Here is a 27,103-nt window from a genome sequence, read left to right on the forward strand (position 1 = left end):
GTGTGGGGTGACTCTCTGTGTGCCTCAGGCCACCTCCTGGAGGGACAGGGAAGGGCTGTGTGCCGCAGGAGTGAGCTCCCTGTCATGGGAGGCATGCGAGCCGGGGCAGGGGCCTTTCGACTCACGGAGAGAGCAGTGTGGCCAGACGGGTGGGATGAGAGGCTCAGGCCGCCTGAACCCCCACCCGCTTGCAAGCCCGCGTTGGCCGGGCAGCGCCTGGGGCCGACAGCAGCCATATGTTGGGAGAGAAGCCGTGTGCGTTGCTCCGCGGCCCCCGGGGCCTGGCCTTCCTGGGCCTGTCACACATGATTTTCCCTGCCTGAGTGGCAGGCCAGCCAACAGGCGGGGCAGGTGGGGGCTGCGGAGCCGGCTCCAGGTCTCCCCACAGCTCGCAACACCGGACTGCAGCTCTGGGGCAGAGCCAAGCGCCGGGCCTGGAGCTCAGGACCCCCAGCCTCTTGCCGGACCCTCTGCCTTGTTGCAGTCACCAACCCCCCCACCCCCCCACCCCCTGGGCCCGGATCAAGGTTGGGGGCCCTGAGAGGAACCCCGGTTGGCTGGCGAGGAACAGCCTTCCTGCTCAGTCGTGGGCCAGCGGCCAGGGGTGCACGCGGGCTGTGTGGGCGCCCGGGGCGGGCGGGAGAGCGCCCGGAGCCTCGGCCCTGTCAGCCCAGCACCCACAGCCGTGCGGAGGGAGGCAGGAGGCCGCGGCTAATTTGTACACTAAGTGCTTCTGACAGGGACGCCTCACAAGTGAGAACACACCGCCGCCCGCCTGGAAAAGGCCGTGGTGGCCGAGTGGGCAGGGAGGCGGCCTGGACGACAGGCCGGGAGAGAGGGCCGTGGGCGGCACGGGGCCAAGCCAGCCAAGCCAGCAGGCAGAGAGGGGCAGGAGGGCCCAGGACCAGGAGCCCCAGTGGCCAGAAGGCAGGAGACCTAGCAGGCTGAGGTGGGAAGCGGGGGCCCACCAGTGAGGAGGGGGACAGCCCCTGGCCTTGTGCCTGCTCCCCATTTTGGCAGCCCTGGGAGCCACGAGCCGCCAGTCAGGGCCAAGGGCTTGGCAGGTAAGTCCCTGCCCTGGCCAGGCTGGCCGGTCCCCCATCCTCTCTCCACACCACCAGCCGCCTCCCCAGGGGCCCCCTGACCCAGGCCAAGCTCCCCCCTTGGCCCCTTGCCAGCACCCTCCGTGAGCTCCCAAGTCATAACTAAGGGTCTGGTCTAGGGTCCCCCAACTCCTCCTCGGACACTGTGTGCCCTTTGGGGCCGGGGACACCTGGCCCCTCTTCCCAGCCTCCCAGCTGTGTCCCTGATAGAGCCCCCTCCCCTGCATGCGAGAGTTCCAGGGGAGGGGGTGGGCACGCGGTCCCCTGCCCCCAGTGGAGACCCCTGCCTGGCCTGACACCACAAGGACTGCGGGAAGCCGCTGTTCCCACATCTTGCTTCCTGAGCCTTCCCCGGGAGGATCGTGGGTCCAGGCTGCCAGGACGCCCTGGGGTGCCAGGGCCAGCCCTGCGCCAACTCCAGGTGGACGTGCCCCAGCCCCCCCCCACCACGGGATGAGGTGCAGTGTGGCCAGCACAGGGCACCCGTGAGATGTGCTGTGGCAGCTATCCTGCTGCCCGAGGCCCGCCCGGAGCGCACACTGCTGGTACCTTTAATTGCTTTCACATTCGATGGGCTGGACTGTGACAGGCGTCTTACAGCCGCCCGAGCACGGGGATGGTGGGGACGCGGGCTGGCCGGCTGGGGCCAAGGAGGAGCGGACAGCTACCAACCAGCCCGGATGGAAACTTTTCTCCCTGTGCAGCCCCCTCGCTCCATCTGCTCCCGCCTAATGACCCTGACAGATTCAGACAGCAACCCCCCGCCCCGAGAGCAGATGTCGCACAAGGAGCAACCGCGCACCTGCTGTTCTTCTGCTTGCGTGGGGACCAGTCTGCTGACCGCTGCGCGGTCTGACCCGAGCCTCTGCCCCGCCCGGACACCCAGTCCTTCAAGGGCGCACGCAAGCGGCAAGCAGGGCGCCCCTGAGGGCTCCTTGTGAGCCTGACCTGGGGTGCTGGCGAGCCACATCCCCTGAGGTGCTGCCCTCTCCCCCAACTGCCCCGGGGTCAGGCTCGGATGCCCCTCAGCACAGCCCCGCCTGTGGAGGGGGCGTGGGAGCCCAGGGACCCTGAGAGGGGCGGCAGACAGACCCAGGAGGCACCCTTACAAAACAAAATTTTTATTTGGTCCATTGGAGCCTGAGTCTGGAAACACCCATGGAGAACCATCCTACAGGGATGGGGACTGACAAGTGATAAAATAGTCTCTGTGTCAGAAGAGCTGGCTATATATACAGGGTTAAAAATATTCACAGCTCAGAGTAAAAGGAGGGAATATAAAGGAGGCCCAAAGGGGAGTGGCGTGCTTCCCGATGTTTCTCCAGGTGTAAAAGGCCCCCCAAGCCCCATAGGGCTGCCCATGGCCTGGGGGCTGCAGGGCACTGAGGCCAGGCGGGCCCCCAGGAAGCTGGCCTCAGATATCTGAGGGCAGGCGCAGGACTCTGGTCTGACAGCAGCCTCAAGGGAGGATGGCCGGGTAGCCAGGTGACCGCTCAGGTCCCTGGGCTTCTGAGGTGGGGGAAGAGCTGAGACGGGCTGCTGGGCCCTACCTCTGCCTAGACAGGGAGGCCCAGAATTGCTGCCGGACCCTGCTTGTCCTGGCAGAGGTCAGGCGGTGCTGAGGACAAACCGCCTCACCAAACCGCAGGGTGGGCCTGGGCCTGGCTGGACCCTGACCCACAGTCCCTGGCCTCCAGCCCCTGGGCATGGCTTCTTTGATCCTGGGACGCTCCAGGAATTGCATAGTGTCGCCAGAGGGGCCGCTGGGACCTCCCCCATCCCCGGACCTGAGCCCATGGTCGCCAGGCACCTGCCTCCTGGGACATACTGCTGGGGCTCTAGGGACCCCTGCTTGCCTTGTGGGGGCCGGGGGCAGGGAAATGTGCTCTGGGGGCAAGCCGGGAACAGAAAGCTCCTGCTCTCGTGTCCCCCAAGGAGGTGGTCCCTGCTCTCATCCTGGGATCCCAGCCTTTAACCCCACAGACGGGGATGGACCCTGCTCACTGTGGGGTTCTAGCCTCTGATCATCATAGAGGACATGTTGCTCTTCACCCTGGAGCCCCAGCCTGACCCCTACAAGGGAAAGATCCCTGCTCTCACTCTTGGGTCCTGGCCTTGACCTGCCCAGATGTGGTTCTAGGAGAAGAGCTCTTGGCTGCCTCAGCCCCCAGGGAGAGAGAAGCCTCACCTTGGCCCTGGTCATCTGAACCCAACCTTGAGGTGGCCGGTCAGAGGGGCTGGTGTACAGGCCCCTGGCGCTAGAGGCGGGTTCGAGGTATTCTGCTTGGCAGCGGGGAGGCCCTGGGCAGGAGGGAGGGGCAGGGAGGAAGGCCTAGGGGGAGCTACTGCAGCTGGTGGCTCCCTGGGCAGGGTCCTGAGATTCTGATTCAAGCGTCCTCTGCTGGGGTCTCCCTCATAAAGTGCGCGTGGGGGCTGGGAAGGTGGAGGGGTCACAGAGGCCGGGGGCCATGCAGGCCAGCGACTTCGGGCGTGAGAGGGGGGCTGTGGGTGCCCCTGGAGGCTGTCCAGTCACTGAGGAAGGCCTGGGCAGCCTTGCGGTGCGCCAGGCGGTGGGTGATGGAGAAGCCCGCGTTGCCCTCCAGCTGGGACAGGATCACCAGGACCTGCCTGGGGGAGGGGGCCGGTGAGGGCCAGTGGAAGCGAGGTGGTGGGGGGGAGCGGGGAGGGGGGGGGGGGGGCCCACCTGTGCAGCGGGGGCACGCTGTCCTGGGTGCGCAGGCTGCCACGCGTGGACACCACGTTGAAGCTGTCAGAACAGTCACACTGCACGTGCAGGTAGGACTTGGGGTGCCGGTTCTCCACCACCACGATGAGCCCCGCCCAGCCATGAGTCAGGTAGTAGCAGGTCATGCCCTCGCGTCCCTGGCCACACAGAGTGCAGGAGTGGGCTGGGGCGGGGGTTCCTTCCGCGTCCCCCTCCCCCGGGACCCTGCCGGCCGGCCCACCTCGTGCCGCTCGCCCCGGCTCTCGGTGAGCAGAATGATGGCGTCGGCCAGTGTGGTTGGCTGGGCCTCCACGGGCTCCACCATGACCAGCCTTGAGCTGTACACCGCCAGCACGTGGCCGGGCGGCTGCGGGGTGCAGCGTGGGACCCCCGCCGAGGGGCTGGAGGCTGCGGGGCGGGGTGGGGGGACAGGGGACGGGCGTGTGAGTGGGGGGCACGCGCAGACCTCCGTGCGGGCGGGGTGGGGAGTGCAGGTGCGGGTGCGCGGTTACCCTGCGTGTTGGCCGGCGGGCCCGGCGCGGCGGGGCTCCAGTGGTTGAAGGCACAGCACACCACGGCATACTCGCCGGGCTCTAGCATCACGTCGCAGTTGACGAACTTCTTGACAGCGCGCTTGCTGTGGGCTAGCAGGCGGCCCAGGCTCAGGCGGCCACCGCTGCCGAAGGACGCGCGGAACACCAGGACGCACAGGTCCAGGAGGTGGCTGTCCACCGAGTCTGCGCGCCTGTGGCCGGACGCACCGCAGCGGTCAGCGGAGGTGCAGGGCCCGCACGGCCCGGCCCCCTGGAGTTCACCGCCTGCCACCTTCTGTGCTCCCACGCTGCCGCGCCCCGCAGCGCAGCTCTCCACCGCCCCACCCTTACCAAGCTCACCGCCCGCCACCATCGGCTCCTCCCCACCCCGCGGCCCCGCCCGCAGCTCACCATCCTGCCCCCGACCCTCAGAGCGGCCCCGCCCCTGCAGCTCACCGCCCCGCCCCCAGAGGCAACGCCCCCAGCTCAACGCCCCGCCCCCACCCCCGCCCACCTGCTGCCCTCCTGGAAGAGGGCGAACTCCAGGGACGCGCGCTCCAGCACCGTGAGAGCAGTAACCCCCACGGGCCCGCTGGCAGAGCTGGGAAAGCAGCCCTGCACACGCGCCTCCTGCCAGTCCGAGTGCACCTTGCAGATGTCCACCGAGTCGAAGTACCTAGTGAGCGAAAGGGCAGCCGCACGGGGCAGCTTTCATCCCAGCTCAGGTGGAGGCACTTCCTGTGCCCTCTCCAGTCCCTGTCCCAGGCCACGCTCGGCATCTCCTGGGACCAGTGTCCGGGAAGCCCTGGTCCCGGCTGTTGCCCGTGGACACCACCAGGGGGCACCGGGTCCCAGACCTGATCCAGGAGGGCTGAGCCCCGGTGGTCCAAGCCCCGCACCCCCACCCACCCTGTGCTGAGCTGGATTTAGAGAGATACAGGTGGGCTCCCCAGGGCAGGACTCCGCACGCTGGGACAAAGGGGGCAGCCAGGGCGAAGGTGGCCGGAGCATGGGGATGGCCACGGGGCAGACCCTCCACACCCGCCGCCTGCAGGGTCCAGGTACCTGATGAAGTCGCTGTACTCCATCCAGAAGACACCCTCGCTGCTGCCATGGGGCATGAGCTCGCTGCGCAGGTGCCCTGGCCAGTGCGGCCACTCATCTGACCAACTGCCATTCCAGGAGAAGCGGCCCCACGGGTTCCGGAGACGCAGGAGCCTGCGGACCACAGGGCTGAGGGCCACGGCCATGCCTGCCACTGCCCCCACCACACACCCACCCACCCCCTACCTGGAGCCCTGGACGTCTCGGACATCCAGGATAGAGTAGGCATGGCGGGGACGCAGGCCCAGGCTCTCGTAAGCAGCATCGTCCACCTTCATGTTGCCCCCCCCACAGGAGGCACCCATGAGGAACCTGTGTGGGCACAGCAGCCTCAATGACTGGGAAGGCTCCCTGACTGGGGGCCCCTCAGTAACCAGGAGCCTCTGCTGGCCCTGCCCCCCAGCGGGCTGGGGGGATGGGAGGTGGGGAATGGGGGGGGAGTGGAAGGTAGGGGGCCCCTCCCTGTCTGTGGGGACCCACGTGAGACACATGGGACTCAGGAAGTGCTGGCCCAGCCCCCTCCACTGAGGTCCCGAAGCTCAGAGGCCTTGGGCCGGGTGGGGGTCAGGCACGCCCAGTCCGTTAGAACCCTCCTGAGGCTGGCTGGCCCTGCCAGCTCAGGGCTGTGGCTCTCTGAGGGTGGCGACACTGCCCAATACCAGCCGAAAGCACAAGGTCTTGCCACTAAGGAGCCATCTCTCCCGGGCTTAAGGATCTGGGCCCTTCCCACAGACACACTGGCCCGTGTGTGCCAGGTCCTGGAAGGCAAACCCCACTCCCAGCAGGTGCCTCTGTGGGGCTCTCTCCGTGCGGCTCCGAGCGGGCGCTGACGGTCATCACAGGCCCAGCTGCGGATGAGGCTCATCACAGGCTCCACCCGGGGTGGTAGGCATGGGGTGCAGGGACAGGCCAACGGGCAGCCGCCTCCTGCCTGCCCCCCCCACCACCCGAGCAGGCGGGACCACCGGCCCGGCAGTGAGGGATGCTGGCAACAGTGGGGATGCAGGGTGTGGGTCAGAGGGCACGTGCCCTGCTCATCCCACCGTGCCAGGCCCCCGGCCTGGCTGTCCCCTCATCTCGCCGCTCCTCCCAACGCCGCTGACCGCCACAGCGCCCGCCCCTCTTACCCAGCCTCCTTAGAACTCAGCATTTTGGCCCAGATGAGGTCAGTGTCAACGGGCTCCTCGCGGGGGTTAGTGGAGCTGACCTGCAGCGCCAGGCTCTCACAGGGGGCACCGGTGAGCGTGGCCAGGCCTTCGATGGCGCGCCCTGCCTGGAGGGCGAAGTACGAGCCGTGCAGCTTGGCCAGCGCCTTCTCGATGAGGGCCACCCACAGCTGCTTCCGCTGGGCCTACGGGGAGGGCCGGAGTCGCGAGGCCTGAGGCTGGCCGGCACCCAGGTGCCCGCCCCGTGCCCGCCCCCCCCACCTGGGAGAAGAGGAGGAAGCCGGCCTCGTCACAGGGCAGCGTGTCGTCCACCAGCACCGTCGTCCACGTGCCGTCCTTGCAGAGCCGCACCTGGTAGGCGCCCTCGGCACACAGGCTGCGTGTCACCATCACCCGCTCCACCAGGTCGGGCCGCTCAGCCAGCACGGCCAGCGCGCTCAGGAACCTGCACGGAGCCGGGGCCACACCGTGAGCGCCGCCGCACGGCCCACTGCACGGCCCCTCCACAGGCGCCCAACTCACCAGCAGTTCCCCAGCAGCCCCTGCAGGATGTCCGAGGGCCGGAGAGTGCGGAACACGGACCACGGGGCGCCGGGGTCCCTGGACACGGAGCAGTTGATCTCGTGGGGCCTCAGCCACTGCCGCACGCGCTGCTGGACGCTGTCACCCGCAGGGAAGCCCACCGATTCAGGCCCCGGGGGGAAGCTGTCGTCCACGAAGTTCACACTGTTCTGCAGGGGGCCATGGCCTCACACTCAGGCTCCACCCGGCTGAGGCCAGACCCACCACCCAGGAGAACACCCGGAAAAGGCTCCACAAGAAAGAGGGTGGGGGTGGGCAGCCTCCTGGACTGGTGTGGAAGGCTTGGCCACGGCTCGTGTGAGCCACGCCACCCCATGTAGGCATGGGGGACCGCGGCCAACCAGGACACCGCACGCCCCTGGGAGACACTGCAGCCCCCAGCCTGGGGGCCACCAGGTTGGTAGGCATGCCGTGCAGGGAACCTGGTGGCTCCCCGTACCGTGCTCAATGCCCCCATAAGACAAGTGGGGACTTGGCTGGGATGCGGAAGCCAGGACACAAGCCCCCAGATAGCCCCTCCAACTGACTCCAGCGGTAATGCTGCCCTGGACTCAGGCCTCCCACACCTCCAAGGGCAGAAGAGCATGAGGGACTGTCCCAATCCCGTTTCAGCAGGGTCTCCATGGCCGGAGGAAGCACCGGGCCCGCCTGCTGGCCTGAAGCCTCCATGTGCATCCCCACTTCCCTGTGGCTTCACCATCGATGGGAAATCACCCCCAAGAAGGGTCAGGAGCACAGACCATGGGGTCGTGGACCCCCATGGGTAAAGAGGAAGAAGGGGCAAGATGCGGGGGATAGGGACCAGACCAGTGCTCAGAGACTGGGGAAGTGGTTCCTCCCTCTCCCTGGCCAGAGAAGGGACACCAGGGAAGGACAGAAAGTGCGAACGCCTTGACCGGGGGATAGGGGAAGCACAAAGAGAAGAGGTCCACGGGAAGGGGGAGAGCCAGCCCCGGAGCGTGGACACCGTCCTGAGGGCGCTCACCTCCCGGCAGAAGGCCACGATGTTTTCCCAGAGGGCCTTGGCCTCACCCTCGTCTGTCTGCCGCCGCTTCTCCACGTGCATGCTCTCCCTGCGCCTCAGGGGCGCAACGCCCCGGCGCTGGGCCACCAGGAGCTGGGGCGTGTGACAGGCAGCACAGTGCTTGGCCCGGGGTGCGTTGAGCAGAGTGCAGGCAGGGCAGGCCCACTGGCTCGGGCGCTCGGGTGGCACCCCGGGGAAGGGGCAGCTGGCCTTGTGGGCCAAGCAGGGGCCAGACTTATCGGCGCTGCAGTCTGGGCAGCGGGCGGGGGGCTCACCATGCTCTTGGAAGCCATGCAGCTTGGAGCAGCCACATGCCGTGCATCTGGGGGCCGCTGTGGGGTTCTTAAGCGTGCACTTGGCGCACGACCAGGTGGTGAAGTCAGGGCTGGAGGGGCTGGCTGGCTTGAAGCGCACCGTGTCCCCAGCCAGGTCGATGACATCGCTGCTCGGCGCAGCACCGCAGGCCTCACAGCGGGCAGGGCTCGAGGGGCCGGGCCCGGGGCAGGAGCAGCACCGCTGCGGTGCCGGGCTGCCCTCAGCGGCCTCCTCCTCCAGAATGCTCAGCCGCTTGCCAGACAGCAGCTCCGCCAGGCGGGAGGCCCCGGCTGCAGTCCGTCCCGGGCCCTGGGGGAGCCCCTTGGAGCCGGCAGAGGGCGAAGGCTGGGTAGCCTCAGGCACCAGTGGCTGCAGCTGGGGGGGCACCTCGCGGCGGCTACGAGGCACTGGGTTGTTCTGCAGGGTGGGCGAGAAGGGGCTGAAGGACGGTGCCCGGGGGGGCTCCTGGTCGGCAGCAGAGGGAGGGTCAGCTTCAGTGCTCTCCCCGGGCTGGGCTGGGGCAGGTATAACGTGGAAGCCAGCGGGGGCCACAACTTCGGGGACCACCAGGGCCTCAGGGGGGATTCTGGGCAGCGAGAGTTTCCGGGGGCCCCCGCAGGCCGAGCAGGAGTTGGCCACAGGTGTGTTGTGCAGCGTGCAGCGCTGGCAGGCCCAGCCGCTCCCGGGCTCTGCTGCCCGCCCCTCCTCCCCCTGCTCAGGCTCCGCGTTCTCCTCGTCCGCGTCCTCTTGGGGCCGCCCCCGAGTAGGCTCTGCGGACGCCAGCCCCGCTGTCCGCACGGTACCAGCTTCCTCCTTGCAGCTGGCCCTGGGCTCCGCCAGGACCCCGTTGATGACAGGCAGCAGGGAGGCGCCAGGCACGGGCTCTGGAGCAAAGCCACACACCTCACAAGTCTCCTTGCCCAGGAAGTTCCGGAATGTGCAGCGGGCGCAGGGCCATTTCTGCTCCTCCACGCTGAGCCTGAGGATGTGGTCGAGGTCAGGCTTGTGCCGGGGGGCCTCGCAGATGGAGCACTGGCGCTGGCCGGCTGGGTTCAGGAAGGTGCAGCGCGCACAGGACCACTCCCCAACCGTGGCCATGGACCCAGGCGAGTGTGTGTGGCTGCAAGGGAAGGTCCCGATCAGTGCAGGCCTGAAGACAAGGGCCCAAGTCTCCACCTGGGACAAGGGGCCACAGGATCTTTGCCTTTCTGGACTGTGACAGACGTCAGGCCCAAGAGGGCAGTCTGTGAGGAGCTCGAGAACTCTGAGGAGTTAGGGGTCCCCAAGGGACCTCACCGGTGTGTCCTCAGACCCCTTCTGGAGGGGTGGACCTGTGGGGACAGAGACACGGGGCAGAGCCACACCATCCCAGTGGCCACGGGGCCCTGCTGGGGAGGCAGTCTTTGATCAGTTCCAGGAAAGAGTACAAGTGAACTTCCTCGACAGGATAAAGGGCATCCTCAAAAACCCACAGCAAACACTACACCCAGCAGTGACACACTGCGTGCTTCCCTCCCAAGACCAGGAGCTCAGCACTGCCAGTCAGCACTGTACCATAGTCCCAGCCAGAGCAATTAGGCAGGAAAAAGGGATAAAAGGCATCCAATTGGGAAAGGAAGAAGTAAAGCTACCTCTGTTTGCAGACAGCATGATCCTACACATAGAAGTCCCAAGAAGCCACCAAAAAAAACTACTAGAGCTAATAAATGAATCCAGGGACATCTTAGGGCATGAGACTGACATATAACCATCAGCTACATTTCTAGCAACGGACAGCCGGCCGAACAGCCCAGAGAAGTGAAGTTAGGGGAACAGTATCACTTCATCTAAAACAATGTAATACCTACGGATACATTTTAAAAAAGAGGAGAACACTTGTACTCTGAACACAACACATGACTCAAAGAAATCACAGAAGACCTCAATGAACAGACAGACACGCTGTGCTCACAGAGTGAAGCCGTAATACAGCTGAGATGACCATGACACCCAAGAGACCCACAAATTCACAGGTGCAATGCAATCCCCATCAAAATCCCAATTCCCCCCTGCCCCAGGAATGGAAAAACCTGATTCTGAAATTCATATCAAACTGCAAGGACCCACCCCCCCCACCCCCAAGTAGTCAAAACAGTCTCAAAAGAGGGAAAATCAAGACAGGTGGTCTCGGCACAAGGACAGACTACAAGTCTGCCTATGGTCTGTGTGGCCAGGAGGACAGAACTGAAGAGCCCGGAAACACACCCTCACATATGGTCAAGTCATTTTCTTTTTTTATTTTTTTCTTTTAAGTAGGTTCCACGCCCAACATGGGGCTCGAACTCACAACCCCAAGATTAAGATTCTCACACTCTACTGACTGAGCCAGCCAGCCACCTTTGGTCAAATCATTTTAGGCAATGGGGCCAAGCCCACTCTGTGGGGAAAGGGCAGTCTCTTCAACAGATGGTGCTGGGAACGCAGGACCTAAAGCACTAAGGAATGAAGTTGGGCCCTTACCTCACACCGTATTCAAAAATTAACTCAGAATGGATCAGTAACCTAAATGTAGAAGTGAAAACTATAAAACTCTTAGGAAAAAAAACCTAAGTAAATTCTGTGACCTCAAGGGGCACCTGGCTGGGTCAGTCGGGGGAGCGTGCAAGTCTTGATCTTGGGGTCGTGAGTTCGAGTCTCACTTTGGGTGTGGAAATTACTTGAAAATGAAACCTTTAAAAGAAAAATTCTGGGGTTGCCTGGGTGGCTCAGGCGGTGAAGCTTCTGCCTTCAGCTCAGGTCATGGTCCCAGGGTCCTGGGATCGAGCCCCGCATCGGGCTCCCTGCTCAGCAGGGAGCCTGCTTGAGATTCTCTCCTCCCTGTGCCTCTGCCCACCTCCTGCTTGTACGTGCTCTCTCTTTCAAAAGAAAATCTTAAAAAAAATTTTTGTGACCTTGAATTTGACAATGGATTATTAGATGTGACACCAAAAGCACAGGCAAATAAAGGAAAAAAACTGGACTTCATCAAAATGAGTAACTTCCATGCTCCAAAGGGCACAGATGAAAAAATGATAACTCATAAGAGAAAATATTTACAAATCATGTCCGATAAGGGTCTTGTATCCAGAAAATATAAAGAACTCTTACAACTGAACAACAACAAAAACCCTTGTAAAAAAATGAGCAAAGGGTTGCAGCAGTCATTTCTCCAGAGGACACGCAAGTGGCCATGGAAGCACGTGGAAAGATGCTCAGCATCACCAGCCATCAGGAAAATGCAAACCAAACTCAAGAGATACCACTCCATACCCACTAAGGCTGGCCAGAATCCAAACCACAGAGGACAGCAGGTACCACGAGGGCGTGGAGAAACGAGAGCCCTCCCCTGCACTGCCTCAGTTGCAATGGTCTGGCAGGCCCTCAGCAAGTTAAAGAGAGTTACCATCTGACCCTGCAATTCCACTCCCGGGTACATACCCCAAAGAACTGAGAATTGGTACCCTAGCAAACACACACACGCTCAGAGCAGATCTACACACAACAGTCAAGCAGTGGAAACAACTCAGACGTCCATCAGCGAATAAACAAAGGAAATGTGGAATGTTATTCAGCCACAAGAAATAATGGCATTCTGATACAGGCTACAACATGCTAAGTGAGAGAAGCCAGATGCAAAACAGGAGTCCATTTACACGAAATCTTTACGACAGGAGATCCAGAGGCAGTGGGAAGCCTGGTGGTCCCCAGGGCCTGGGAAGAGCTTCGTAAGGAACACAGGGTGATGTAGACGTCTGGGGACGGGGTAGAGGTGATGGACACACAGTGTGAATGTGTGTCAGGCCCTCTGAAATTGTTACTTTATGTCATATGAATTTCATCTCAAAAAGAAAAAAAAAAGTGAGAGCTTGAGGGGAGGGCCAGGGCATGAGTGGGTGGGGATCACCCCAACTCAGGGCTGCCAGTTGGGTCCCCTAATGCAGTTGCCTATCTGGTCTTTCTGGGGACCCCAGGTTGGCATCTGACCACAAAAACAACCCAACGGTGCTTGAGGCCCACCCACCGGGCACATTCCTGCCGAGCCCAGGGCACAGGTGGATCAAGGGAGGGACAGGCTGTACCGTGAGGGGCGGGCCCTCTCCACTCACCTGCCCACTGCCCACCCAGACCACTGCAGGTACACCCTGCCTGGTCCCACAGCAACACGCAAACCTGTTCTCCCATAGCACGAGCCCGAGGTGTGCTTTGCACCCGGCAGCCCCATGGGGCTGTAGTGGGGAGCTGCCCAGCCCAGTGAGACCACTGGGGAGGTGGGGCAGGAGGGTGTCCAAGGCCAAAGGAGGTGGCAGAAAGGGTGGGGCCCCCTCTGCTAGCAGCTGGTCCCGAGCAGCCTGTCCTGAAGTGCTGGCAACACGCAGACCTGGGGGACCCTGAGCTCCTCCTAGGATGGGTGCTGCAGGGCAGCAACACTGGAGAGTGTGCCCCACCCCACCTGGAGCGCCTGTCCCAGGTCAGATCTGTGCCTCAGCAGATGGGCCTGCAGGGATGGCCATGGGCCCCACATGCTGGGTGAGGCCACAGAGACATGGTCCCCCCAGGTGGCCAGCGAGGCCTGTGGGGGGTGTGTGTGTGTGTACGTGTCTAGTGCAGGTGGGTGCTCCTGACTCCTCCTGCCGGAGACGGGTCAATGGCTGGGGGTGGGGTTGGCCCCTTGATCCGCTTCTCAAAGGCTAATCTGGGCGCCAGGCAGTGTCTGCACACCAGGACACACAGTCTCCTCCGCTGATTGTAGCTGCTCCGCCCAGCACAGAAATCAACTGTTCCTTACAAGGCATGAAGTCTATGCTTCTGACGCCGTGTTGATACCAAACCCTTTTCATTCAGGAAGAAAGAAAACTTGCCTCTTCAAAAAAAAAAAAAAAAAATCAAAAAACCTCCCCGAGCAACAGGGTTCCCAGGGCCTGGGGCCAACTCCGTGAAGCCACCTTCCCAGCCTTTGTGGCTGAGGCTCATGAGCTCCCACAGCCTTGCCTAGACGGGCCACAGGGTGAGCAGGTGTGGTTGGGCCAGGCCGGGCTCAACACGGGCACTCGGCACTGGGGAGCGGGGGCAGGTCAGCTTTGGCCTCCGCTTCTGCGCTACGGAGAGCCTAAGAAATCTTCCTGGGGACCACCAGGCCCTCCCCACACCACCCCCCACTCAGAGAAGGTCCCACAGACATGCGTGCACACAAGCTGCTTCCATCCCAGTTCCAGGCTCAGGGGACGCTCGCTCAGCCCGCACATCTCCCCTGGCGTGGTCACAGGGACCAGCAGAACTAGTCTGACACTTTGCAGACCATCTGCCCATGGGAGGGGTGTCCAGAGAAGAGGCCCAGGCCCCTGTGCCCCGTGCAGGGGAGCCCTCCTAGGACATCCTTGCCCTTGGCTCCAGGGCTCTGGGGGTCCCAGATGCACTGAGCAAGGATAGCCTGGGGAGGGAGGGGGTCCAACTCTTGTTTACCCTCCGAACCCGCCAGCTGGCCAGTCCACGGCCTGGGCGCAGCTGAACATGAGCACAGTGCCCCCCAGTCCTGGCCAGCACCCGGGGACACTGGTGGGACAGGGCACGTGTCACAGCCCTCATGGTGGATAAAGCACATCAGGGAGATTCTGTCTGGTGTTCAGAAACCTTTAAATGGCAAAAGTGCCTACAACTCAAATTTTGCCCTGGGGACACAGAGGGCAAGCAGAGGCACCCATGGCTAGAATAAGGATTCTGGGGATGCGGCCGTGGCACAGGGGCTCCCAGGACGGGCGGTGGGGTGGTGCCGTGTTCCCTCTCCGACCCCTGCAGGCCACGCCTCGCTGTCATTGGGCAGCCTGAGGAGAAGTGGCTCCAGGGTCAGTGACTGGGTGACTAGAGGAGCCCGAAACGGGCCCCTGACCTTCACCTCGCTTGTCTCACCTTCTCTGACTCCACAACCCTGGGGTCACCCCAACATGACGCAGGGCCTGGGCAGGAGCTGAGGACTCAGGAGAGACTGAGAGAGACCAGAGCACCCAAGCAGCCTGGGCGGAAGCAACGCCATAGGGAACCCAGAGCCAAGGCAGACTCCGAGGAAAAGCACTTCCAAACCCCACGACGTCACAGACTCCAGCACACAGACTGGGTCGCAGCTTGGGAGGAACCAGCTGCCCATGGAAAGAAAGGCCAAGTCAACTGGAAATTGAGGCAACTGTCCGGAAAACCCCAACACCAAATTCCTGCTGTGCCCTCCGTAATCTGGGGACTGCCAGCACTCTGTTCCAATTCAAAAGGGAGGCTATGGAGTTGCTCTTGGGGCACACGGTCAAGTCTCCCCAGTACCCAGAACACACATCTGCAGGAACACGTAAGCTACTGGTCACCACTGCAGGGTGCACCGCAGTCCTGGGGGGATGCTGCTCTTGCCCAGACAGTCGAGAGCAGTAAGTGGCATCCACACCTAAGGACCTCGGGGGAGCCACCAGAACTGGGCAGGCAATGCCAAAAGGTCTGGATGCCCTGATGGCTGTGGCGGCCTGACCTCTGACCCCTGTGGCTCTGAGGTGCATCTGGGCGCCTTCCTCTGGGGCCACCCTCAGCCAGCCTTGAGTCATGCTCCCCGTTTCTGTGTCCCCACGGGTTGCAGGCGATGATGTCCACGTGCACTGCTTATGGCTCAGGGTGAGTAGCTCCAGGGCCTGGTGGTGGGTTACGGGGAACCACGCCCACACCTGGCTCCCCCAGCCTCATCAGTGCAAGGGGGTGGTTCCAGCCCAGCATGCTGGACGTGGAGGCTCTTCCGTGAGTGGCGGGGGCTGCTGTGTCTGCCGGTTTCTTCGCAGTGCCTTCTGGTCCCCCGTGCCCATCAGTGTGCCCATGCCCAGCTGCCCCTCCAGACGGTGGCACAGCACCCCACACATGTTTGCGTGCGTCCACGCGTGGGGAGGGGCCCTGTCGGGCTGGCTGTGTGTGGCCACCAGCCTTTCTGCCCCTCACCCTGCCATCTGCCTCGTGCAGCACCCCCCCCGGAGTCTGGATGTCTGTGAACTCCTCAAGGTCGTTTGTAGCACCTCCTCCTGCTTCACCTGCTGCTCCCAGAGGCAGACACTGAGTGCCCCTGGGTCTGGCCGGCTGCCAGGGGCGATGGGAAGGAGCCGCTGGCACCCCAGCTTGGGGGAAGAGCCTGGCAGGGGGCCAGGAGAATGAGAAAGTTTGACTTGGCTGGACAGAGTGCGCCAGGATCCCAAGGGAGACGCACGCATGCCCCTCAGAATCCTTGGGCGCGGTGCGGAGGGAGCTGGTTGGCAAACCCCGCGGGGTCTACACCTGGCCTGCTGCTCCCTGAGGGCCAGTCCCCAGCCAGGGCCCAGTAATTCTACTCCTAGTAATTTATCCTAAGGAAATAAATGGGCATTTGTAAAAAGCGTGTGGACAGATGAAGGCCTGGGAAGATGCAGACCAAGCCATGTGGGGACAGCGCCCCATACCCGCCAGGACGTCTGGAATCAAACAGGCAGATGGTCCCAAGTGTTGGCCAGGACAGGGAGGAATGGGAGCCCCCCCATACCATGGGCAATACGATACCATGGTGCACCCGCTGTGGAAAGCAACCTGGCAGTTTCTCAGAAAGTCAGGCAGGATCCAGTAACTGTCAGCAGGTGCACCCAGGGTCCCCACCCAAGGGAAAACGCGCCCGCACAAAATCTTGCACATGAATGCTCTCACAGCAGACCAGTTCATAAAAACCAAGAGGAAACAACCAAATGTCTGTTACCTGAGGGATGGACACAACAGGATGGGGTCCATCCCTACAACAGGGTATTTACTATTGGGCTATAAAAGGAACGAAGCTCTGGAGCCCACCACCACATGGACGGACCATGAGGGTATTACGCTTGGTGCAAGAAGCCAGGCACACCAGATATTATTGGATTCCACTTGTATAACATTTCCAGAAAAGGCAAATCTATGGGCAGGAGGCAGGGTGGCTGCCTGGGGAAGGGTGGCGAACAGGCGGGGGCCCTGGGAGCCCTGGGGGACACGTGGGTGAGCAACTCCATAAACGACCAAGACCAAAGCCATGCAGCCGCACACTTATGAGGGGTGAATGAAAGCACGCAAGTCCCATCTCAGTAAAGCTGTTTCAGAAAGGCACAGACGTCCACTAGTGCATCACCTGTACCATACCGAGAACGCAGAGGGAACTCCCAACAACCCACATCGCTGGCTCTGGCCACTCACTGGCCATCAGGCCCCCTGTGCTCCTGCTGTCCCCATGGGCCCTGCTAACTTCCTCCAGCACTTCCCAGGCGCCTTAGCTGCTGAGGGTTCAGGCCTCGGGTCCAAAGCCATCCCAGAAGGGACACCCATCAGGACCCTGCCTGCCATCCAGACACCAGGAAACTGTCCTCCACAAGTGAGCTGTGTCCACAGGAAGTGACGGCCAAGCGCAGCATGGCAGGTGCCTTTGAGACAGGGAGAGCCCGTTACCACTGCCTCCACCTGAGGCTGGAGGAACCGAGTGTCTGCGGAGCAGTGGGTGTCCCTGTCCAGCAAGGCCATGGGATGGGCTAAAGGCAGGGCTGGGACGTCAGGGCCCAGCATCCCCAGACCTGAGCAGTGGGCAAGGACGGGGGCTGCCCCACACCAGTCATCCCAGAACTCCCGAGGGGAGGCTCTCCAGCTTATCTAATGGGCAGCTAGGCTGGGAAGCCTGGTGGAGCCCGGCCATGGCCGCAGTTGGAGGAAGCCGACTCGTGAAGGTTTGCCAGCGCAGCGGCACCATGCACACAGAGGGGCCGGGGGCTGGTGCCCTCCCCTGCACCCCCACCCCAAGCACAGATCTCCAGAGCAGCTTCGGCAGGAGCAGCTGACTGAGCAAGCCATGCACCCTGCAGGCAGGCCACAGCCCACACCACCCGGCTTTGTGGGGAGGGCTGCCACCCCAGATTTTCTCCACCAGGACCAGAAGAACCCCAGAGCCTCTCAAGTCTTGGGCCCTTTGGGGAGAGCAACTTGCCAAGGATTCTTGGAAACAGGGCCCCATCTCTGCAAGCATGGAAGGGGCCACCCGACAGAACAGCACTCCCGCCCCTCGGGCCACCCCCCCCCCCTTCTTACCTTTGGGCCCGGGGACGCAGGGGCTGGTGCTGCCGGGTGACCAGGGCACCACCCCAGACAGGCCCCCCAGGGCCGCTCCTACACCAGCCGGCTGCTGCAGGGGGCCCGGGGTAAGGCGGTCCCCCGGGGAAGCCGTGGTCCGACTCGGTCTCGGTGGCCAGCGAGGAGGCGGAGCTCCCCATGGCCCCCGCGATGGCGGCCGCGCTGAGACCTGGGCCTGGTCACACGCGGCCCACAGTGGGTGAGGTGGAGCATGGAGGGAGGACAGCGCCCACGCCGGAGACAGGGCGGCCGGGCTGGTCAATCACACAACAGAAATAAACACAGAGAGAGAATAAAGAGAAACAGGAGAAACAGCATGACTCACAGGAAAGAAGCCCCCAAAAGACTGGGGGTGGGCTCCCCAGTGCACCAGTGGCCTCGGGGACCCAGGGCCCATAGCCGGCGGTCCCAGCAGGGCTGAGGTGCAGAGCTGCAGCTCCTAGCCCGAGGCCCGCCCCACCACCAGTGCCCCTGCTCTGCTCCTGAGATCCAACTCCAACCCCTCAACCGCCCAGAGGGGTTGGCCACATGTCCACTTGCTGGTCTTCAAAGGGAGTCAGCCATACCCTTAGTGAGAAAGAAACCACACAATCATGCTTTATTGTAGAAAAAAGGACTGAGGGGCATGTGGCCAAAGGAAATGGAGAAACAAGCAAGTGTGCGCAGCAGAGCTGGGATGGCCTCGCAGGATGGCCGTTGGGAGGAGGGCACCGAGTGCCCACACGGCCCGGCAGAGACCCCATGGTGCTCTGAGGCAGGCAGAGTCGCTACCACATCCCTTCTAGAGCCTTCCAGAGGGACAGCCTCCCCAGGCCAGACAGACTCCACGGCCCAAAAAAAGATGGGTGACTCAGGAACGACCGGGGAGGTGGGCCAGGCCTCTGGCAGGAACGGCCTGCACTCAGAGGAAACCGTCTGACCCCCCACGGGTTGAGCAGGCCTCTTGGCTCGATCCAGGTGAGGCAAGTCCCAGCCAGGCTCAGGGCCAAGGAGGACTGGCAGCCCGCTCGGCTCTGGAGGCTGGCGGGGGCCAAGTGACACAGGAAGAGGAGGCCGGGGTCGGGAGAAGTCTGGGCCCCCAGACCCGTATGAGCGCTGGCCAGATCAGCCGAGTCGTCTGTGTAGCAAGAGAATCCGCTCAGATGGGCTTTACTCAGGCCTGGGGACGTGTGTGAGATGGAGCAGCCCTGCCCTGACTGGCCTGGTGGCCTCGCATGTCTCCTGCCCTTCAGGCCTCCCCATGGGCACCACCAGAGCCGAGTGGAGGAGGTGGAGGCCCTGTGGCCTGCAAAGCTGACACCATCCCCTCAGCACCTGTGAGGAACATCTGTCGGTGCTGGCCCACAGACCCGACCGTCGTCTAGCAGCTACGTGAAGAAGGAAAGACGGACAGATAAAAGGAACCTGGAAGAATCATCTTCTGTAACTCATAACATCCAACGTATCTCCGCGTCAGCATGAAACTTAGGTACAACCACGTGTGAGCTGCACGACACTTTGTTCTCAGTCGAGATCTCTGGACTCCACTGTAGTCACGCCCCTCTCCTCGTGGGTGAGCCACGCTCGAGGCAGCAGCTGTGCATGCGGGTGGCTTCCACACTGGGCACGCTCACCAGCCGTCAGTGCCTCACCAGCCAGGGTCAGTGCAGACACCTGCCTCTCCCACGGTTCTAGGTCAGACCCCGACAGTCCCTGGGACGCCTGGGCTCCAGTCCGCGCAGGAGCCCCTCCTAGGAAGAGCCAGAGCATTTCTGATGCTCCTTTCATAGCCAAATCCTGGGCAGAGGAGGCCTGAGGTGGAGCCAGGCCCACTGGAGGTGCCATGGGATGGTACTGCTCGCGCTTGGCTCCAGGGCTGGCATGGTCCTGACAGAGAGCTCTGCCTGTGTCCCCCAGGAGGGCAGAGGGCGAGGTGGGGGGCAGCCAGTGCCAGCACTATGTCCCCTGAGGCTTAGTGAGGGTGTGGACCCAGGCTTCCCAGGTGTCCTGCCCAGGTCGGGCGTGCTACCTGAAGCACATCAAGGACCCACCTGGTCCTCACGAATGCCCTAACCTGGTCTTCAGCAGTGGGGCAGGGAGTGCTCAGGGAGCATGCTGGCCCCCCATGCCCACCTGCGGCAGAGCACGTGGCCCCTGAGCCCAGCAGCAGCTGTACCCTGTGGCCCAGCCTGCTGACGTACCTTCAGGGAACTCTGACCCTGCATGCCCCATCTGGGGCAGGTGGGAGGCCTGTCCAGGGGTAGGCTGCATGGTGGTAGCTCAGCCCCTCCTGGGAGGGCAGAGGCAGCACAGATCCTTGTCCCTGCGGGCTGAAAGGACAAATGCTCCCCAGAGAGCAGCCAGCTCAGGAGGGCCTGTCTGGGGATCTTTGGGGATGACAGCACCCCAACATCTGGGGGTGGTGAGAGGACCTGGGAATGAGACCGCATGAAGGAGTACGCTGGCTGAGCAGGGCTCCCCAGGGGCCACCAGCCCCGTGCTACCCCGAGAGTCCCACCTGCACAGAGTGATGTGTGGGAAACTGTGCTGGGCAGGCTGGCCAGTTCCTGGCTCTCATCCTGGCTCCACGTCAGAATAACCGGGCACGGGGACACTCACACACCCTGTTCCCCAGGCCTTGCAACTTGAGACAAAGCTACATAAGGGCCTCCCACAGGGCAGAGCAAACCCGATCCCCGGTGGGGCAAGTGTCATACGGCCCTCTTCTCCGGCAGGGCCTGCTGGGTGGACAAAGCCCCCCGTGCTGCCTGCCTGCTTCCCCCAGGTGGGAGCATGGGACGTGGGCCAGCCCTGCAGGTGCCAGGGGCGCACCATCCATTGCTCTGTGTGTCTTTGCTCATTTAGCAGACACCCATCGGGCCTCCACTGTGTGTGTCAGGCCCCCAACAACGCTTGAACCCTGCCCACTCAGGGCGCACTTTCTGGCTGCTGTGTCTTAAGAGTATGATGTAGAACGTGTCTCTGGGCAGAAGCCAGAGTGCACACGGTGCTGACACCAGCCTCCTGCATCACTCAAAGGGGCGGGGGCTCTGCAACATGGCGCCGCAGGGCAAAGCGCCTGTCTGCAGCCCGACCAGCCGCACGGCTCTTCCTTGCCCTCCTTTGGGAGCTGCTGCCCTAGATTTAAACGGGGCAGTGGCGCAGATCTGGCCTCAGGGAACCATGGAGGTGGGGCTGCAGTCCCATCCCTCAAAGGGGTTAACCATCAGAGGCTGACTGGCCTGTCCCCCAGCCTGGGCTGAGGCAGGTGCCTGGCATGGCACTCCAAGAGGGCAGCAGGGGACGATCCACGCAGAGTGAGGAGCACACGAAGGGCCAGGATGGCCCCTCTTTAAGAACCCATGTGGGGAGCACCTGGGTTGGTCACGGCAGGTACCCCACCACCCCTCCCCCTAGCCCACCTGCCCTTCCCTGCCCCTGCGGGCCCCCTGAGGGGGTGGGGAGTAGGGGCAGGGTGCTGAGGTGCAGAGATGCAGCCAAGTTGTTTCTGCCAAGTGAGAATTTACCTGGGCAAGTAAAGGCCAGGAAGGGGAACACCATGTAGGCCACACCCCAGGTCCTGATCAAGGATATTTATGGCCCACTCTGTCCCATGCCTGGGGGGCACAAAGAGTCGGTCCTACACTCCTGGGGCCCCTGAGTCCCGTGTAACAACAGTCTGGGCTCCGCACAGATGTACGCTGCTTGATGACGCCTCTTTCCGTGTGCACACGCTCTGCCCAGCTCCCCCACAAACACACGGCACCCACAACCACATCCGCACTGTGCACACTCCCCATGCCGTGCTAATTCACCCTGGGTGGTGGCGAACTTTGTGTCCCAACTCCACAACACCCCCACCCGGGGTCCAGGGCACACATCTTAAATCTCATCAGCGTGCATCTCCCCATCTGACAATAACAGTGCCTTCACGAACTGCAGGTATCCTGACAGGCTGCCTACAGTCAGCCCCAGGACAAGGGCACAGGGGCGGGACGGAGGACAGTGGTCTGCTGGGAGGGCACCCTGTGCCTGACGGGCCACCCTGCCGAAGCCCAGAATCGCACCCACCAGACATGAGGCCCATTGCTTGGCACTTCTCCCGTAGCCTGAGGACAGGAGGCTCCAGCCTGAGTGAAGTCAGGCCCGACCCCCCTGGGGAGGTCCAGACCTCAACCTCCCTGCCCCCCAGGACTGGCAGGACAGCATCCTCCCTCAGGGTGCAGGATCAGGGATGGGCCATCAGGCACGTGGAGGTTCCTTTGGGGAAAAAACACCAAAGGCGTGGCAGACGTGGCCCGGCGAGACACATCTGCTTTGCAGCTTGCCCTGCAAAGACAGGACCACGGTCTCACACCTCAGACTCAAGGTGGCCCGAGGGAACCAGACGTTGTCAGGGCAGGGGTTCTAAGGAGAGGCCAGGGAACTGTCGCAGGTAGAGGGGTTGCCCACACTGAACTCAAGCCCTGCCACTCCACAAACAACCTGCAGCCCAGACGTACCCAGTCCTTGGGAAAGGGCTCTCCTGGCGCAGCAGACGCCAGACCCTCCCCATGCAGAAGAAAGACTCAGCGACAGCAGGCTTGCCAGTAACACCATCCACCTGGAGGGCACTCCCTTTCCTGAAGGTTCTGGACTCTGGCCCTGGGCCTGCAGACCCACCCCCAGGCTTATCAGCATAAGCCAGAGTCCACTGGAATGTGTGCCAACCAGGCACTGGTCCAGGTTCTGCCTCCCACCTCCAGACACGGAACGACCCTCGGTCTCCTTGGGCGTGCTCCCGTGGTTGGTGGCCGAGGGACTGTGTCCTTTTAGAAGCTGTATCTGTCCCTTACCCAGAGGAGGCTGGAGGCTCCAGAGGAACTGTGTTGCTCAGCCAGCTCCGCACTGCCTAGTTCAAAACCCCTGACCTCCATGGGCCGGCCAGAGTGGCAGATGGGGCTGTTCAAGATCCTGGGGCCCCAGGGGACAGGGCCTCCCTCAGCCTGGCTCTGCCCACGGTGGGGGTTGCCAGGGAAAGGTACCCAAGTGGGCAGGGCTCCAGGCAAGCAGCCAGGCAGCTATTGAGATTCACCTGGACTCAGATCCCAGAATCACCAGCCACTCTACCCACCAATGGGGCAACCACCACCCCAAGTCGAGCAGCTTTGCTCTCTGTAGCACGAGGACCCTGGTGGGGAGGGGCACGCGCACTCCCCTCCAGTCCTTCAGGCCAGAACAAGGGCCCAGGCTCCACCCTGCTGTGGCCTCCTCCCCTGGCTCACTGTTGCCCTCAGGCAAACAAACAGTGAGGCCAGCCACCCCTACCTGCTGACCCCAAGAAGCAACGTCACCACTCTGCTGACCTTGGAGAGGTCAGGGCTAAAAGTCTAGGGCTTAAAGCCGTGGGCTCTGAGAGGGTAACCAGCACTTCCTGAGCAAACCTGAAAGGAACTGTGCTGTCCCAATCCCTTGCCCTCCTGACCAGGACCTGCTGCCTAAGCACACTACAGGGTGGTGGTCACTCTTGGCATTTCTGGACTCTTCCACGTCTGTCAGGTACTGCATTCCCCACAGGTTCCAGCTGCCAGGGCCGGAACAGCATTCGGGGCTCCTCGCTGTGCAGCTTACCCCCTGCCCCCAGCTTCCTGGGCACATCGGGGCACCACGGTGGGAGGGGAGTAGATGGGCCTCTCAAACCAGATGAACACTCATGTGTGGGGGCTGGCGCTGTCCACAGAGGGAACAGGGTCACTGCACGTCCTTTTGTGTCTGTGGGGTCATACGCCACCTCAAGTGTGCATCACAAAAAAGGAAATTACATTTTCCAAAACAGCATTTTCAGGGCAACAGGGACATTCTCAGGATTTGTTTCCTAGTTCACGAGTTCGATACTGTTTAACATCAGATAATACTGTCTACAGAGAAAGAAACGGCACCAGATGTGCATTCTCACTTTAGGTACTACTGTGTTTCTGTTTGCCAGGTGGCAGCCTGGTGACCTCTGGCCTCACTGGCAGCCCAGGTTTCAGGGGGTCATGGGGGCATCTGAGCCTTCAGCTCACCCCAAGGAAGACGGGCAGTCGGGGAGCCGTGGAGCCGTGCGGTCCGGGCCCCTCTGCAGCCACCTTTCCAGAGTGGCAGCGCTCTAGAACATGTCCCCTCTCCTATTAAATAGAGGAAGGGAATATCAGGTTAGGGCAGAAGGTCCTGGGGTTCAAGGTGAATTTAATTCCGAAGGGCAACTTTTACGAGAAGCGTAGATGTTAAGGGGACGGAGGGCAAGAAGGAACTCGCATTGCTTCAGGTCTGGGTGGTGACAGCATGGGAGGGGCAGGAAGGGGCAGCCAAGTGCACACAGGCACCCGTGACACCACCAGGCAGTAGCGATTAACCTGCTTTCCTCCTGATTCTCTTGCAGCACTGTCCAGGCACATGCCCCAGCCTGGCCACCAGAGGGGTGGGGACAAAGCACCCCTCAATCGTGGGGAGAAGCAAGAGCAAGCCGGCGTGGAGCAGCTGCTGAGACTGATGGGGCGCACCAGCACGGAGGCGCTGAGGCCGCTACACGCACGCGTTCCACTCGGTCTCCTGCGAATCCACACCTGGTGCCCAGACAAGTCCTCGCAGGGGGACTGAGTTGCTGACTTCCTCACTGGCCCCTCCTGGGGTGTCTGTGTTGGGCCAGGACCCCCCTCCGTCCTCCCATAGCCCCCATTCCCCTGTACCTGGCCGTCCCTGTCATGGTGGCACTAACACAGCTGTCTACAGAACCCCTTCTCAGACCCTTCCCTGGGCTGCTGCCAGGACCCACAGAATGACAGGGTATGGCTGGGCAGGTTTCCAAGCTTAAGAGGTGGAGGCAGCCCAGCCTCACCCCACAGCCTTCCTCCAGCTCATTCAAAGAGGATGGAAGCCAGCAAGTCCACTCCTCATCCCCCGCAAGGCTGCAGGGTGCCATTCTGGACTGCCTCGGGATGATGGGGCTGCCTGCCAGCAAGGAGCTGACAGAGGACGTTCACTGACCACCTCCTCAGGGTGGCTGGGCCAATGCTGAGCAGCACGGGAGCCAGGGACGGGGCCCAAGGGTCAGGGTCAGAGCTTGGCACAGGTCTCTTGGTCGTTCTCAGCAGAGCAGGAAAGGAGGAAGGTGGGGGGTCCTGGGTCCACGCCAAGGAGCTCGGCACAGATTAGGGAACAGACACGCTCACAGTCCTACTCTGGGATACTTCTGGGGTACTGGTGCTGAGTAATGGGGTGCAGGGTGCGACCAGAGGGACAGAGCAGCAAGGCGGTGCCAGGAGCAGTCCAGATGCGGGGGGAGAGCAGGAGCAGGGCCGACCCCAGAGCTCGTTCCACACGCCCAGGGCCTGAGAGTGTCCTTGCTGGGGGTCTGGGCCCAGACTTTTGGTCTGAGGAAGAAACCCCCAAAGCCACCCAGCGCGTGTCCCCACGCCGACCTGGGCCTCACACTGCAGCCTCAGAGTCCGGCACAGAGCGGCAGGATGCTTGTGAATGCGTGTGACCGGTCACCAGTGCTTCCTGGTTCCTGTAGCCATGTTCTTCAAAGAGCCCAGACCGTTCCCATTTAACCATGCCCCCTGCGTTTCCAGCACCGTCTGTGCCTGAGTTGGCAAGTGCAGGTGGCACGCCGAGGGGGGCCCGGGGCTGCTCTGCGCCCAGACTGCAAGACTGTGGGTGGCTACCCCCTCGGGCTCTTCACCCACCGCGGGCCCGTGAAAGATAGTTGCAGTCTTCCAGGGATTTTTAGGCAGGAGAATGCTCCCTTCCAATTGCCACGCATATATAAGACCCATTCAGGAGGTGGTGTGATGAGAAGGCGGTAAAAAGGCAGCCTCGTGCGTCAGGTCAGAGACCTGCATGTGCAGCCCCCTGTGCCCCTTGGCTTCGGTCTGCTTGTCTGAAAGCAGGGTTTCCCCCGGGGCTAGCCATGACAGGGGCCTGGAGAGCTGGACACAGGCCGTGAGTGCAAGGAGCTTCGGCCAACGTTACCACTCTCAAGCCAGCCATCACCTCTGTGGTGCAGGGCAGAGCACTCAGGACCCGGCCACTGCCTGCTCTCAGAGCCCATGGCCTAGCCGTGTGGTCACTGAGCCCTGGGCCCAGCAGGGCTTGCACCTGGCTCTCAGGAGGTCATGAGGTCACCAGCCAGACGGCTCGGGAGCAGCTCCAGAGATCTGAGATGCAGAAGGGAAGGGGAGAGAAGTGCCCCTTCTGGGAGCTAAATGACCTGAGAGGAAGTAAGAAGCGCCCAACCCAAGGCCAGGCGGAGCCGGCTTCCTGCAAGCTGAGTCCGCAGCTCCCCTGCCTGTCTGGAGCCCTCCTTCTTTGAGTTCTCTCTCTCTCTTTTCACATCGGAGTCACTCGGGAGTGGAGGGATGGAATTACCCCTCCTCCTCCCCTAGCCCCATCTCCGGGGAAGGAGGGGATTCTGGACATGACCTGTGACTCACGCCGCCCTGCATGCCTGGCCCCAGTGCAGGCCCCACTGGGCACCCAGCTCGCTCCTCCGCAGGACCCCAAACTCCCAGGCCTGGTCTCGCAGGGGTCCTGCTGCCTGCAGTCTGCTCACAAACTCCCGCGCTATAAGGGGGCCTCCCCGAGAGCCATCCAGTCAGGGACACTTGAGCCCACAACGGTTCCCTGGTCAGGACGAGAGGGGGAGGCCAGCAGGAAGAGCCAGGGGCTGCCCAGCAGCCTGGTCACCATTCTCGGGTCCCCCTGTAACTCCACCGCCGCCGCAGAGCCAAACCAGAGGAACAGGGAAGAGGAAGGAAGTGTGGGGCGGCCGGTGGGCGCCGCCCCCGGGAAGTGCCCGCGGTCCCTCTGTGGGGAGGGATGCGGGGGGCAGCGGGGGGCACGTCCCGGAACGCAGGCGGGATCAGAACGTGCCTGCACCGTAAGGGCACTCAAGGGCAGGCAGGGGATGGGGCAGCCTCCGGTGTCCGTTGCACCCCGGGGCTGGTCTCCCAGTGACCCAGATGACCCGGGTCCGCGCCCGCTCCCCTCTCAGCGGCGCCCCCAGCCCAGCCCGGGCTGCGGCCAAAGCTTCGGGGGGCGCCGGTGTGGTAGGGGTGGGGGACAGCCCCCGGCGGCGAGACGCGCTGCCCGCCGGGCCCGGGCTCCGGTGGGGGTCCAGGCCGCGCCCCCGGCCCAGCCCGGCCCTGCCGGCCGGACTCACCTCCGCAACCTGGCGGCGCCTCCTCAGTTCCCGCCGCCCGGGCGGCGCGGCCCCGGGCCTGCTCGCCTGCGCCGGCCGGTCCACAACTTCTGCCGCCGGCCTCCCGCGCTGAGTGGCGGAGCAGCAGCGCGCCCGGCCCGGCCCGGCCCCGACCCGGCCCGCGTCCGGCGCCCGCGCTACGCCGCCTCCGTAGCGTAGCGCCCGGCCGGGGCCCCGCGGCTACGGCGCGCCTGAGGCGCACACGGCG

The 27,103-nt window shown here is 62.9% G+C and overlaps 1 protein-coding gene across 3 annotated transcripts; it reads right to left on the minus strand.

Moving 5' to 3' along the window:
- Window positions 1-2,208: 2,208 nt before the first annotated feature.
- Window positions 2,209-27,103, minus strand: CAPN15 (calpain 15). 3 transcript variants are annotated; one of them, XM_073899769.1, is made up of 13 exons: window positions 26,857-27,100; window positions 17,655-17,950; window positions 8,199-9,672; window positions 7,154-7,362; window positions 6,893-7,076; window positions 6,593-6,816; window positions 5,652-5,777; window positions 5,423-5,579; window positions 4,876-5,033; window positions 4,341-4,573; window positions 4,070-4,236; window positions 3,808-3,986; window positions 2,209-3,731 (listed from the first exon to the last, which is right to left on the minus strand). In XM_073899769.1, exons 2-13 carry the CDS (start codon window positions 17,834-17,836, stop codon window positions 3,554-3,556), a joined length of 3,471 nt encoding a protein of 1,156 aa, XP_073755870.1. In that variant the 5' UTR covers window positions 17,837-17,950; window positions 26,857-27,100; the 3' UTR covers window positions 2,209-3,553. The 3 variants fall into 3 exon arrangements, with proteins under 3 accessions (XP_073755870.1, XP_073755872.1, XP_073755871.1); XM_073899770.1 differs by having other exon boundaries at window positions 3,586-3,727; window positions 26,857-27,103; XM_073899771.1 differs by lacking the exon at window positions 17,655-17,950 and having other exon boundaries at window positions 26,857-27,099.

The sequence above is a fragment of the Callorhinus ursinus genome, unplaced genomic scaffold (assembly GCF_003265705.2).
Source record: "Callorhinus ursinus isolate GAN/ISIS: 27379988/994484 unplaced genomic scaffold, GSC_fseal_2.0 scaffold13, whole genome shotgun sequence".
NCBI classification, from domain to species: domain Eukaryota; kingdom Metazoa; phylum Chordata; class Mammalia; order Carnivora; family Otariidae; genus Callorhinus; species Callorhinus ursinus.

Bases quoted from the DNA above. Each gene is read 5' to 3' on its own strand.
- CAPN15 (XM_073899769.1), bottom strand. From the start codon at position 17,836: ATGGGGAGCTCCGCCTCCTCGCTGGCCACCGAGACCGAGTCGGACCAC. The intron at 5,580-5,651 runs GTAGGGGGTGGG...TGTGGTCCGCAG, and splicing joins CGAGACGTCCAGGGCTCCAG to GCTCCTGCGTCTCCGGAACC. The intron at 5,034-5,422 runs CTGGACCCTGCA...CTCACTAGGTAC, and splicing joins ACAGCGACTTCATCAGGTAC to TTCGACTCGGTGGACATCTG.